This window comes from Dermacentor albipictus, chromosome 4 (genome assembly GCF_038994185.2).
Source record: "Dermacentor albipictus isolate Rhodes 1998 colony chromosome 4, USDA_Dalb.pri_finalv2, whole genome shotgun sequence".
In the NCBI taxonomy this organism is placed as follows: Eukaryota; Metazoa; Arthropoda; class Arachnida; order Ixodida; family Ixodidae; genus Dermacentor; species Dermacentor albipictus.
Window position 1 is genome coordinate 109,566,582 of NC_091824.1, and position 12,712 is coordinate 109,579,293.

The window sequence follows — 12,712 nt, forward strand, 5'->3', positions numbered from 1 at the left end:
CATGATCAGGGTCCCCTGTGGGTAATTTAACTAGGTAAACGTGCTCCTTTACAGACTCTAGAGGCTGACTGGCGATCCTGAACTCTTGTTCCCTTGCCCGGCTATTGATCATTATCTCTGTCTCCTGCATATTAATCTTCAACCCTACTCTTATACTTTTTCTTGTTAAGGTCCTCAATCATTTGTTGTAATACGTCCACAGTGTTGATGAACAAGACAATGTAATCTGCAAACCGAAGGTTGCTGAGATATTCGCCATTGATCCTTTCTCCTAAGCCTTCCGAGTTTAATAGCTTGAATATTTCTTCCAAGCACGCAGTGAATAGCATTGGAGAGATTGTGTCTCCTAGTCTGACCCCTTTCTTTGTAAGTATCTTCCTACTTTTCCCGTGGAGGATTAAGGTAGCTGTGGAATCTCTGTTGATACTTTCCAAGATATTTACTTAAGCTTCTTGTACTCCTTGATTGAATCATATGCCTTTTCGTAATCTATGAAAGCCATATATAGAGGTTGATTGTAATTGCCTGATTACTTTCAGTATTGGAAGTAGGCTAATGGGCCTATAATTTTTTCAATTCTTTACCGTCTCCCTTTTTGTGGATTAGTATAATGTTGGCTTCTTCCAGTTCCCGGGGACCTTCGAAGTCGACAGACAGTTCGTATATATGGCCGCTAGTTTTTCAAGCATTATGTCTCTACAATCTTTGATTAAATCGACTAATAGTCCATCTTCTCCTGCCACTTTTCCCCGTTTCATGTCTTGCAAGGCCCTTCTAACTTCATAGCTGGTTATAGAAGGAACCTCTGTAGCCTGTTCACTACTACTTCGAATTGAGGTAGCATGGCAGCTTTGGGTACTGTACAGGTCAGTATAGAATTCTTCCACTGCATTTACTATATCTTGGAGACTGCTGATGATATTACCCTGCCTATCTGTCAGTGCATACAACTTGGTTGGTCCGATGCCTAGTTTCCTTCTCACTGTTTTCAGGCGGAGTTCATTTTTGCTGCTTCCTCAGTCTTTCTCACGTGATAATTTCGAATATCCCTTATTTTCTCCTTGTTGATTATTTCTGACAGTTCCTCGAATTTTATCTGATTTGTTGAGTTGGGAACTTTCATTCCTTGTAGTTGATTTATTAGGTCCTATGTTACTTGGGAGAGCTCACCAACTGGTTGCGTTGGCGTCTTACCTCCCCCTTAAATTGCTGCTTCAGAAGCCAGCCTAGTTACGGTTTCATTCATTGCCTCTATGTCATCTTCAGCTCTGTGTTCTTAGGCCATATATTTGTTTACAAGTGCCAACCTGAATTCGCCTGCTTTTACTGTTACTGCATCTAGGTTGGCCCGCTTCGTTTTGACCAATTTTACACTTTCAATATTCAAATTGAGGTGAATCCTAACCCTCACTAACGTATGATCACTGCCCTTTACCCTACCTAACACTTCTACATACTGTACTATGCTGGGATCGGCAGAAAGTATGAGATCAATTTCATTTCTTGTTTCACCATTTCCGCTTTTCCAGGTCCACTTTTTGTTCCAACGCTTCCTGAAGAAGGTGTTCCTTATTCGCGACTTATTCCTTTCCGCAAATTCTGCCAATATCTCTCCTCGAGTGTCCAAGAATCCACGCCACAGTTGCCACTTGCTAATACGAGCCTGCCACCTGCTAATCACGAGCCTGCTTTCCCCCACTTTTGCATGGAAGTCGCCCATGACTACAGGATACTAAGTTAGCACTTTTCGCATCGCTAATTCAACAGCTTGATAAAACTGTTCTATTTCTTCATCATGGTGAGGAGGTTGGAGCGTAGGTTTGTACTACCTTTATTCTATACCTCCTATTCAGTATTATTACGACTGCTGCTACCCTCTCATTAATGCTGTAGAATTGGTCAATGTTGCCCGCTATGTCCTTATGGATTAGGAATCATACCCCGTATTGCTTCTTATCTGGGAAACCTCTATAGCAGAGGACATGTCCGTTATTCAGCAATGTATAAGCCTCACCAGTTCATCTAACCTCCCTAAGGCCAACTTTATCCCAAACAATGCCTGATAGTTCCTCAAAGAGTCCGGCTACGCTAGCTTCATTCGAGGGGGTTCGGCTGTTAAAGGTTGCAAGGGTTAGTTTCCATTGGCGACCTGTCTGGGTCCAGAGATTCTTATCACTCTCTGCTGCGTCACAGGTCTGACCGCCACCTTGGTCAGGTGCTCTGCAGCTGCTGGGGACTGAGAGCCATTGGGTAATTGAATGAGTCATTTGGGAGGATTGGTAAAAATAAAAAAAATAAATAAAATATAAATAAATAATAGGGTTGGTAAAAAAGTATGGAGGTTTTTTGATGCTTGCTAAAGGTCCTAAAAGAACTTTAAGAGTCGACAAGTTCCCACGTGTAATTACAGGCTTTCAGCATTTTCCGCATGTGTTTTTATAAATTTCGGTGCATTTTTGCTTGTTTAGTGATTATCTTATTTACCTGAATGCTTAGTGCACTCTTGCTGGCCGTAATGTTGAGGCGGTATAGTGAAATTAACAGATTACTTCCAATCAATCGATTGATCGATCTCTACCTGATAACCTGTTGTATATTTGCGGCATTATCTGCGACATCTTCAGTGGGAATAGCGCATATGGTCCCAGGTTACTTCGTTCTAAAAATGGGAACGTTGTGTGGTTTTGAAGAATTGCACAAGCGGAAGGGCTGAGACTAGGTTGCGGTGAATGGAATGAAGCCATCCTTATTCCTCGTGGCTAATTAACGCGACAGAACACGTGACCAGCGTAGCGTACTAGGGCTACGCGTGAACCACTTAACAAGGAGAAATGTTACCAAAGATAGTGCTAACTAGAAATTGCGCAAAATCGCGGAATAACAGGCAGTTATCAAGCACGTGCAGCCGCTTTCCCTGGCAGAGATCATCCATGATAAGGCAAATCTAAAATGCGTCACTTTCACCGTTAGGCGAGGTCCTTCATTCCTCGCACAATAACACAATAGAATAACCTTCCTACACACATGGCTAAAATGGCTCATGAGTCGACAAATCCGTAGTCCGGCGTTACTGATCCGAAATTCAATGGCACCAAAATTGATGGTGCCATCCCCGACAATTGGTGGGAATCGAACACACGACCTTAGGTGTTACAAATTAATGCACTCGAACCCACGACCTTTGGTGGGACCCAAATTCAATGCAACCAAAATAAAGGCACATGTGATTAAGATATAGTTAATTAAGCTACCAGCACCCACGACCTTCGGTGTTTATTAAGGAGCAGTTGATTAAGGCACAGGTAATTAAGGTATAGTTTATTAGGTCACTCGAATCCATGACTTTTGGTGTTCTTTTTCTATTTAGAGAATACTGCAGGAAATCGGGAGGCCCTAGCAGATGTGGATATAAATACTTTCATCTAATACAAAAATACATGCAATTCAGATGGATCAATACAAAAACACCTAGTATTGTAACAGCAACAACGATATATAAGGTAGAAAGTGTGATAACAAAAACAAACTCAAAAAGGATGCTTTTACACACCTATAAGCTCTAATATAAGTGACAACGCTGAAGACCACTACAACTCTTGAAGCACCCAAATGTTAGATTAGGTTATACAATCAGGAGAGTAAAGAAATGCACGAAATACTGTAACAAAAGCAAAGCAACAACATATCAATTTGAATCTTGCAAATGGAGACGCATATGCATGAGGTAACAAGTACCAACAAAACAGAAGGGTACCAACATAACGTACAAACAAAAAAGAAAAGAAAGAAAGATACCGCTACATCCTATGTAACCATTTGTTCGATAATCTCAGTGCTATACAACCATGCCGATGAAAGAACGTTCCATTCATTTACCGCACGTGGAAAAAAAGAAAATTTGAATGTGTTGGTTCTGGCGCTGAAAGGGGTAAGAGACTCAGCATGGCGATGTCTTGTTTTTCTGGCGAAGAGGGGCGATATATAAGCATCTGGATTTAAAACTAGTTTCCTGTGCTTCAGCTGAAACAGAAACTTCAATCTCTGAATCTTGCGCCGAAGCTGGAATGTTTGAATGCCATTTTGACGCATTAAAATGGTCGGGGAGTCTGTCTGCCGATACTTTGAATAACTAAACCGTATAGCTTTCTTCTGGATCCTCTCGAGTGTATCGACATTTAGTTGTGTGTGTGGATCCCAAACAATAGCCGCACATTCAAGCTTCGGTGGAATAAGCGACGAATATGCTAACCGTTTTGCCGCGACCGGTGCTTGTTTTAATTTATGTCTGAGGAAACAAAGTTTGCGGTCGCAGGACGCCCAAACATTTGACATATGTGAATTCCATTTCAATGCGTTTGTTATAGTTACTCCTAGGTATTTGTAGTTTGTTATCTCCAGAAGTGGCTGTGATGCAAACGAGTACGGAAAGGTAAAATAATGGAAATTCTTGGTTATTTTCATGAAAACAGTTTTCTGGGATTTAAGGAGAATGTCCCATTGTTCACACCATTAATGAATTTTCCGTAAATTGTGATTGAGGAATGCTTGATCCTCATAACATCTCGCTTGATTAAAAAGCACGCCATCATCAGCAAAAAGTCGGGTACAAAGGGGCTGACTAAATACATCAACAATATCATTTACGTATATTAAGAACAACAAGGGACCAAGGACACTTCCTTATCTCACTGGTAGCTTCCGTGAGCAATGACCATCAATACTTACAAACTGCACTCTGTCGCTTAAATACGATTCAACCCAAGAAACTATAAATTCTGGTAAGCCTAGAGACCGAAGCTTTAAGATTAGTTTTGCATGACATACACGATCAAATGCCTTCTTAAAATCCAAAACAATAAGGTCAGTCTCACGTGACTTATCAAGAACCGAGGCGAAGCTGTGAACCACTGTTGTCAACTGGGTGACTGTGGAGAGACGCTTTCTAAAGCCATGTTGAAACTGCGTTATCATGTTATTATCGGTTGAAAACTTGTTTATGTAATTCATGATGACATGCTCCAGAATTTACAACATGAAGGCCTTAAAGAGATTGGTCGATAGTTTGTTAATTACATGCTGTTTCCTACGTTGAAGACAGGAAGGATTCGAGCAGTTTTCCAATAGGTAGGGATGCTAGCTGATGATAGGGAAGCACGAAAATTAACAACAAGAAATTTAGCAAGTACCTCGGCATACCGGAAGAAAGGGGCTGGCTATATTGCCAGGTCCAGGTGACGATTTAGTTTTTAAATTTAGTAGCATAGAAACAACACCGGGTTCTGATATAAGGGTAGATATGTAATACCCGTTTTTAAAGCTCAAGCGTAACGGTTTCGTTAGGCTAGAAAAAACACTGTGAAAGTATTATTAGAACGTTTCAGCTATACTACGCTTGTCATCAGTAGTCACGCCATCGCACACAATGCGATCAACTGCTTTCTTTTTTGTGGACAGGTATCTCCAAAACTTCTCAGGAGCGTTTTTAAATGAAATTGGGAAACGTGTAGTTGAAGTAATAGTGCTTAGCCTTATAGATTGCCTCGTTTAAACTTGTCATTGCCATGTGCACTGTGATTTCGTTAGATTTTACTCGCTTCAGTCTTTTAATTCTTCGTTTGAGGTGCAATATATCCCTCGTTATCCAAGGATTGCTTTTGCGTGTTTTTTAAATATTGTTCGGCACGAAATTAGCAAAAGAGTACGTGCAAAGGCCCTTAAAAGTATTCTACAGTGATTCGACATCATGTCCTTGGAAGTTGTCTAGGTTACGAAGCAGATAACCCAGAATACCTTCGTCTTTGTTACTTTCATGTTAATACTTTCGTGTTAATTAAGACAAGGTAATAAGGTACTCGAACCCTCGACCTTTGGTGCGCCCAAAATTCAATGGCCCTGAAATTTATGGCGCCAGCATTGATGGGCGTGCCCACGACGATTAGTGGGAATCAAATCCACAACCTTTGGTGTTAATTAGGGCACTCGTATCCCCGACCATTGGTGATAGTCGAACGCTCGAGCTTTGGTGGGGTCAAAATTCAATGGCACCAAAATTGACGTCACCGTTGATGGTCGAACCAACGATCATTGGTGGGAGTCGAACCCGCTATCTTTGGTGCTAGTTGAGGCGAAGGTAATTAAGGCACAGTTAATCAAGATAAAGTCAATTATGGCCTTGAAACCCACGACATTTGGCGGCAGAAAGCAATAGGAAGTAACAACGCATTCCAATGAGAATGTCAAGTAATTTAATTGTTGTCTCGGGAGCGCGCAGGCTTTCGCCTTCACCCTCTATAGCGCATGCTAATGTGACTGTGAACTTTTTCTCATACCAAGCAGTTTTTTAATATGTTCAGCTACTGTTGACTTGCACCTCCTTAGTTTACATTATCCGTACTTTGAAAAGATTCTATGCATAGTGTCACTACATTGTTTAAATTATGTTGCATTCCACGGCTTCTTTGCGTCTGTGATCTACTTGCTTGCTCCGTGTCCTTCTTTCTCCCCTCCCACTCCCTTCCCGCGTTCACCCACCACAAGCTCTCCCACGTATACCTACCTTAAGCGCGCCTTCAGCGATATTGTTAATGAATAAATGAATGAATGAATGAATGAATGAATGAATGAATGAATGAATGAATGAATGAATGAATGAATGAATGAATGAATGATTCATGAGACTGAACCAGTGTGGACGCACCTCCACAGATAAGTTGCGTGCCACGAGAACAGAGTAAGCGCGGGCCGAGACCACCTGCCAGAGGGCGGTCTCGAAAGGACACGGGCTCTCGTCCACGGGAAGCAAGAGCACCACGTGCTTGGCCGACGGCTTCTCCAGGCCGAGGTCACAACTTTGGTTTGCGTAGTGGAACACTGCTTCGCGGAATGTCTGCGAGAAACAGCGAAACGTGTCCAGATATGGCCCCATTGCCTCGTTTGAAACAAACTCCAAGTCCATGCTTATAGCACGTCTTTGTTAATATAAACTGGTCTAAAGTTTTTTCTGCTTTCCTTGCTCGTATTTCTGCCTGGAATTTTTGTGCTGCCATCTGTCATTTCGCGTGGTGACACTAGTAGAAAACGTGAGGTTAAAAACTTATGACCAACTTGAGATTCTGCGAGCCTCGTAGCAGGGAAAAAAGTAAAAGTTGTCTTTTTTTTTTTCCTTTCCGACTTACCAAATATAGTGATATAGTATAACAAGTATATTGAATGAACACGTGACTTTGGCATTGCTGAAATGCAGCGGTCTTTAACTTGGAAATATGAGAGTGTTCGATAATATCGGCTGCCACCGAAAGAGTACACGTGGACGCATTCAATGTGGTGGAGTAGACCCCGTATGCTAGTGACGCTTCGTTAGTGGCAGTGTTGGTGACTGTCACGATCGCGAACGTTGACGTAGTGGTGCTTGCTGTATCGAAATACTGTTACGCACTCGTAAGGCTGGACACAATGAGTGCTGCTCGCTAACTGATGCACCTCAGAAACTTACCGGTGTAGTTCAGCGGCTACGGCGTTAAGCCGCTGATCACGAAAACTCCGGCTTGTGATAATTTGTTTTTTTTTAATTCGCCTTCAACACACACAAACACACAAAAAAACACGTTCATGTGTTGAAATTTCAGCGCGCGTTAGGGAACCTCGGATAGACTAAGTCATGACGGACGTTCCTCTAGATTAGAATGTGGCTGTGTAATGTGAAATTCCATGAGTTATCATTAGTAATGAGAAAGAAATCAGAATGAACGCACGTCATTTTCTTTGCCGTATGGAGGTCGTTTGAAGCGGGTCGACACGTAGGTGCAGTGGATAGATTCGGAGCCCGAGGCATCTCGATAGCGTAGGACTCCGAGCACAGGATAGCCGAAATTCTGGAAGAATAAATAAATAAATAAATAAATAAATAAATAAATAAATAAATAAATAAATAAATAAATAAATAAATAAATAAATAAGCAAGCAAACAAACAAATAAACAAACGAAAAAATAAATAAATAAATAAATAAATAAATAAATAAATAAATAAATAAATAAATAAATAAATAAATAAATAAATCGGTAATCAAGAACGTTAAATTTCATGAATACATTTTTCCTAATATATAGAGCTATATTTCTCTCTCTTAACACCCACCATTTTCAATTCTATTGCTCATGGAGTGATCTTTAGTTTCCTCACACGTTTCTTGTGATCATGCACATTTTCGAAGCAAAAGCTAGTACGGCAAGAATACAGTGAAAATTGGCACGCGTATTTTGCGGTGACCGTGGGCGCTCTAATGTAAAACTATTCGAAACTTTTCTATTCCGATTCTGCAGTCAGCCCACCGCGATTGGTCAAAAACTTTTTAGACCACCCCCACTTCACCTGTCTGTCACGCGACGTCACGAAAACCGCGATAGCTCCCCATCTGATATGACGTGTACACATTGATTATGCGTAATTTGACCGAACAAACCAAAAATAGTTATTTCTGATTCGACGCCTTTTTGCCATTGGCCCTGGGCTATTGGTCAAAAGTTTTCGGGCTGCACCCACTTCACCTGGCTCTCACGCGACGTCACAAAACCGCAAGAACTTACCGCGTCAAAGTGACGTGCACGCATTAAAGATGCATTAATATGCCGAAAAAAACTGAATTTTCTTCTTAATAGCCGCAGGCTACCCCGTTCCGAAAGGAATAAAAGATGGCTGCCACCGATCACTCCGGCACTGCGCCCCTGCCGGAGAGCGTGGGTTTATTTGCGCGTAATAATTTTTTTTTGCGTGGCCGTGCAACGTTTTCGAGAACTCTCGGCCCATTTGTGACCTCGTTCTGCCAACTCTTCCTTGCTGAGGATCCGTTTTAGCGTCATTCTTAAGCTTCCGTTACATGCCGCCGCGACTTTCGACGAGCCACCGCAAGTTAAGTAAGAGAAAGCGGACCAATCGCAGACGCCGGCAGCACCCTCTTCATCCGGTTATAGATATTCAGTGCAGTGGCTCAGCCCCATCGAATCCCTCTCCACTTGAGCATGGTCCCCGCCTCTTGGGAGCCAATTTGATAAGACGACCCGCTCAGTGCAGGCAATGTTATTCGTTTTTCAAGCGAACAAACGTGACCTACAATGAACGAGGGGAGCATTTGATTGGTTTGTTCAGACAACCCTGCGCGTGACCGCCCGATGCTTGCGTTGGTGGTTACGCAAATTTGACGTCAGGAGATTGGGATAAAAACATATTGGGATAGTTTTACGTTACACGGCCCCGTCTTTCGCCGGCTAACTAATGTTAAAGGTTGTCGCTCAGCGCAAGACGCGCCTTTTTGTATCGGAAGTTGAAGTGTTATCGCTGTTCCTATAAAGTGCCTATGTCGTCACCGAACCTTGTGTAATCAAATTGCGTGCGCGACGCAATTAGTGGCGACCATCCAATAGCTTATGCGAGCTCCCGCGATTACACTGTGAAGTTCATCGAGCCACGTATAAATAGCTGACGCCTCGGGATCGCAGATTGGATTTTCGATTATTGCCGCATGCGCTCGTCGCTATCGTTCTGGACTGGCGTAACTGCTTTATGGTGGGCGCAGGTTCAACGAATAAATAGACAATATTGCGACTCGCAGTTGTGCCACGATGCCATTGTTCACACGCCACGATTACGTGAAAATGCTTTACAAAGATTCGTCGTGCCGCTTCTAACAGTGCAAAAGCGACGCGCTCGAAAGGATGAAAAGCACGCCATGTCGCTTTTGCCGTTTTACAGTGAATTCTAACAAGTTCGCCCACCTTGCTATCTTACTGTTCAAAGATATCGGTGAGCTATCGACGATCGCTTGGAAAGGCCTACCACATGTGGGCCGCATGCACATACTCGCGGATCACTTTACACAACGGATACTTCAAGATAGCGTCCCGATTCGTCCTTCGTTGTCGCTTCTTTTCTGGCGTATCGAGCCTCCTTTATCGGTAAGAGTAGCTTCTTTGGTATTGAAGAAGGGCACTTTGCTAATGCAACTCAAGTTACTCAGTAGCCATTTTACACACCCGATTCCGCAAAACAGTCGACGAAAGGGGGCACGGGGCACATCTTCACACTGAGCACTTCTTCATCGTGTCATCATCATCATCATGATTTTATTTCAAGCATTGTAGCCGTTCCCATGGGGCACAGGGAGAAAAAAAATGACAAATTGTGGCTCGACGGGGATTACGCGCCGCACACTTGACAACTGCAGTGCAACCGTAGGCGAACGCCGCCGGATTGTTCTCCTGTTGCTGCGAGCTACACGTTAAGCGCACGAGGCGTTAGTGCTCACCGCGTCCTCAGTAGGCGTGCCCGCCGCTGCGCAGAGAAGCAGGGACCCTTCGAGCAGCGCGAGGAGTGCTCGGGGGGGAGACAAGGCTACGCTGGTCTCACGTCGGGTGGCCGCCGGTCGGCCGGGCCCCATGGCGTTGTGGCACGGCGTGGATGCTCCTCTCACGGCGGCCTCCTGAGAATCATTGTGATGGCGATGACGGTGGGGATGTGCCTCGCGAAGCAATGCGCATTAGCACTGTCAAGTCAGTCGAGTCAGTCGAACCGGGCAAACACACGGTTGCCCATTCTGGAGTAAAAACAAACAAGCAAAAGAAACCAAATAGCGCGTCTTTCGAAACGAATGCAATAAATAAAGGCAGACGTTTGGCTTGAGGTACTTATAGCAAGCAAGAAAAGAAGAAAGCGGAAACTGGTGACGGGGAAGAACACAAACATTAAAAAAAACAATGCTGCCTAGGTCCCTAGGTTAAGTGGACGAAATGTCATTCTAGAATTTGATCCGGTTTCTGGCCAATCACCCAGAATGAGTTGCTTGGCCTGTGAATTTCTCCATCACAACCGCTTTATTATCAGCACAGCCCGGCGATGCGTTCATTATTTCTACTGAGGTGAGGGTCTTATTGTGTGTATGGACCAGATTTACGTGGAAAGGAAACCAAACGAAGCAAGCATTTTTGTTCTACTTTTTAAAATTATGGGGTTTTGCGTGCGAAAAAGACGATTTCATTATGAGGCCCGCCGTAGTGAAGAACTCTGGAATGAATTGGACCACCAGGGGTTCGTTTACGTGCACCTAACTCCAAGTGCACGGGTATTTTTGCATTTCACCCCCATCGTAATGCGGCCGCCGTGCCCGGGATTCCATTCCGCGACATCGTGCTAAGCAGCTCAACACCATAGCCACTAAGCAACCACGGCGGGTTCGTTCTACTTCTCAATGAATGATTATTGATTAATTAAGTATTCATGAATAAATTAGTATTGTTCTCATTTTAACAAACAATGTCGCTTTTCAATAGCCTTTTCACTAAAGCATTCCTGCAGTGTTATTTCTGACCTTAAGTGCAATGGACCGCTGCTAACATAAAGTACACTATAGACAGTCTCCTGGCTACGCTGCAGTAAATTCGAGCCTTGCCCTCAGAGTCGCGTACACGCTGAAGTGTGCACGTACGCGTTACACAGAAACAATATGCTGTGCAGTTCTCTTCATCAACTTCATCATACCATCCTCTTTTCCCTTCGCATTCTATCTCTGTTGCTTCACACTAAGCACTTCCCCGGCAAGCAAGAGGCACTTACTCAAGCAAACCTTTTCATCTTTCCGTCATTAAAGTATCTCTCTCTCTCGGAGAAAGGTTTTAATTACAGTGTTTCCGTAGAGAGACACTGTAGCAATTGTAGTAAGATGACAACTACTCAGTAATGAGTGTTGCTCTCGCAACGATAGAATTTTAGGAAGCTATGGGGGTCAGCGTGGATGAGTAAATACGCGTATTTGAAATGTTTTACCTATGGAGTTAGAGTACAGAAACGTTTGGCTTTTCTGGGACTAACCTAAAACGACTTTCTCATAAAGATCGTCATTGCATGGAGTGACAGCGCTCTTGCGGGAGTGCGGGAGAATGCATGCAGCCCCATAAAAACAAACATGAATCCGACACTACGTTCTTAATATCACGTGACACCTGTCCTCGAGAAGGACTCAACGCGTTCGGTACATACGCGAGCATGCGTATACGTCAGAGGTACACTATTAGGAAAGGCTCTGTAGGGTGCCAAACTTCAATTGGGGATGCGATTGATTTTAAATAGAAGCACCATATCCCTACACGACCTCATAGTAAGGGCACATGGCCCCATCCGTCGCTGGCGCTGAAAGCTATACGTGCGCTTTTGCAATGCTGGAAGTACAGCGATCTCAGCGACCGGTCATGGACCTGCTGCGGGATCTGGTTTGTGCGTGCACTGCTCGCTCAGTCTCTCCCTCTTTTCCGCTTGTTATTCGTGTTATTCTTGTTATTAATTTTCCCTTGCCATGTACGAAGCGTTGCAAACCGGATGCTCGTACGGTTAAGCTCCCCCCCTTTCCCCCCTGTTTTTCAATGCAAGGCAGCTTTACGCGGGTTTGGCGTACGTGCGATATGGGTATCTACATGGCCCCTTGGTGGAAACATGGTCCTTTAGTGCTTCCAGAGCGTCGTAGCGAGTCGCGTAACGTATAAAAAACGTGCGGCTTTATCCGAGAAAGGAATCTAGAATTAGTCGCAGAATAGGTCGAACTAATGGCAAGAATGTAATGAGCATTAATTTAGTCGAAAATTACATTACACTATAGACTTCATTATCTTCGGGAACGATTTACCTGGATTCTTCGCAATAGAAAAAGAAAACGTCGACGTACATCCGCG

General features: G+C 43.6%; 1 protein-coding gene across 1 annotated transcript in view; it reads right to left on the minus strand.

Moving 5' to 3' along the window:
• The window catches only part of LOC135914047 (uncharacterized), a 32,280-nt gene extending 21,766 nt beyond the window's left edge, over nt 1-10,514 (minus strand). The window contains exons 1-3 of the mRNA XM_065446782.1: nt 10,300-10,514; nt 7,752-7,871; nt 6,698-6,886 (exon numbers count right to left, since the gene is read on the minus strand). Of these exons, the coding sequence (XP_065302854.1) occupies nt 6,698-6,886; nt 7,752-7,871; nt 10,300-10,431 (441 nt within the window). The 5' untranslated portion in view covers nt 10,432-10,514. The remainder of the gene's footprint in view (nt 1-6,697; nt 6,887-7,751; nt 7,872-10,299) is intronic.
• Between the last annotated feature and the right edge of the window lie 2,198 nt (nt 10,515-12,712).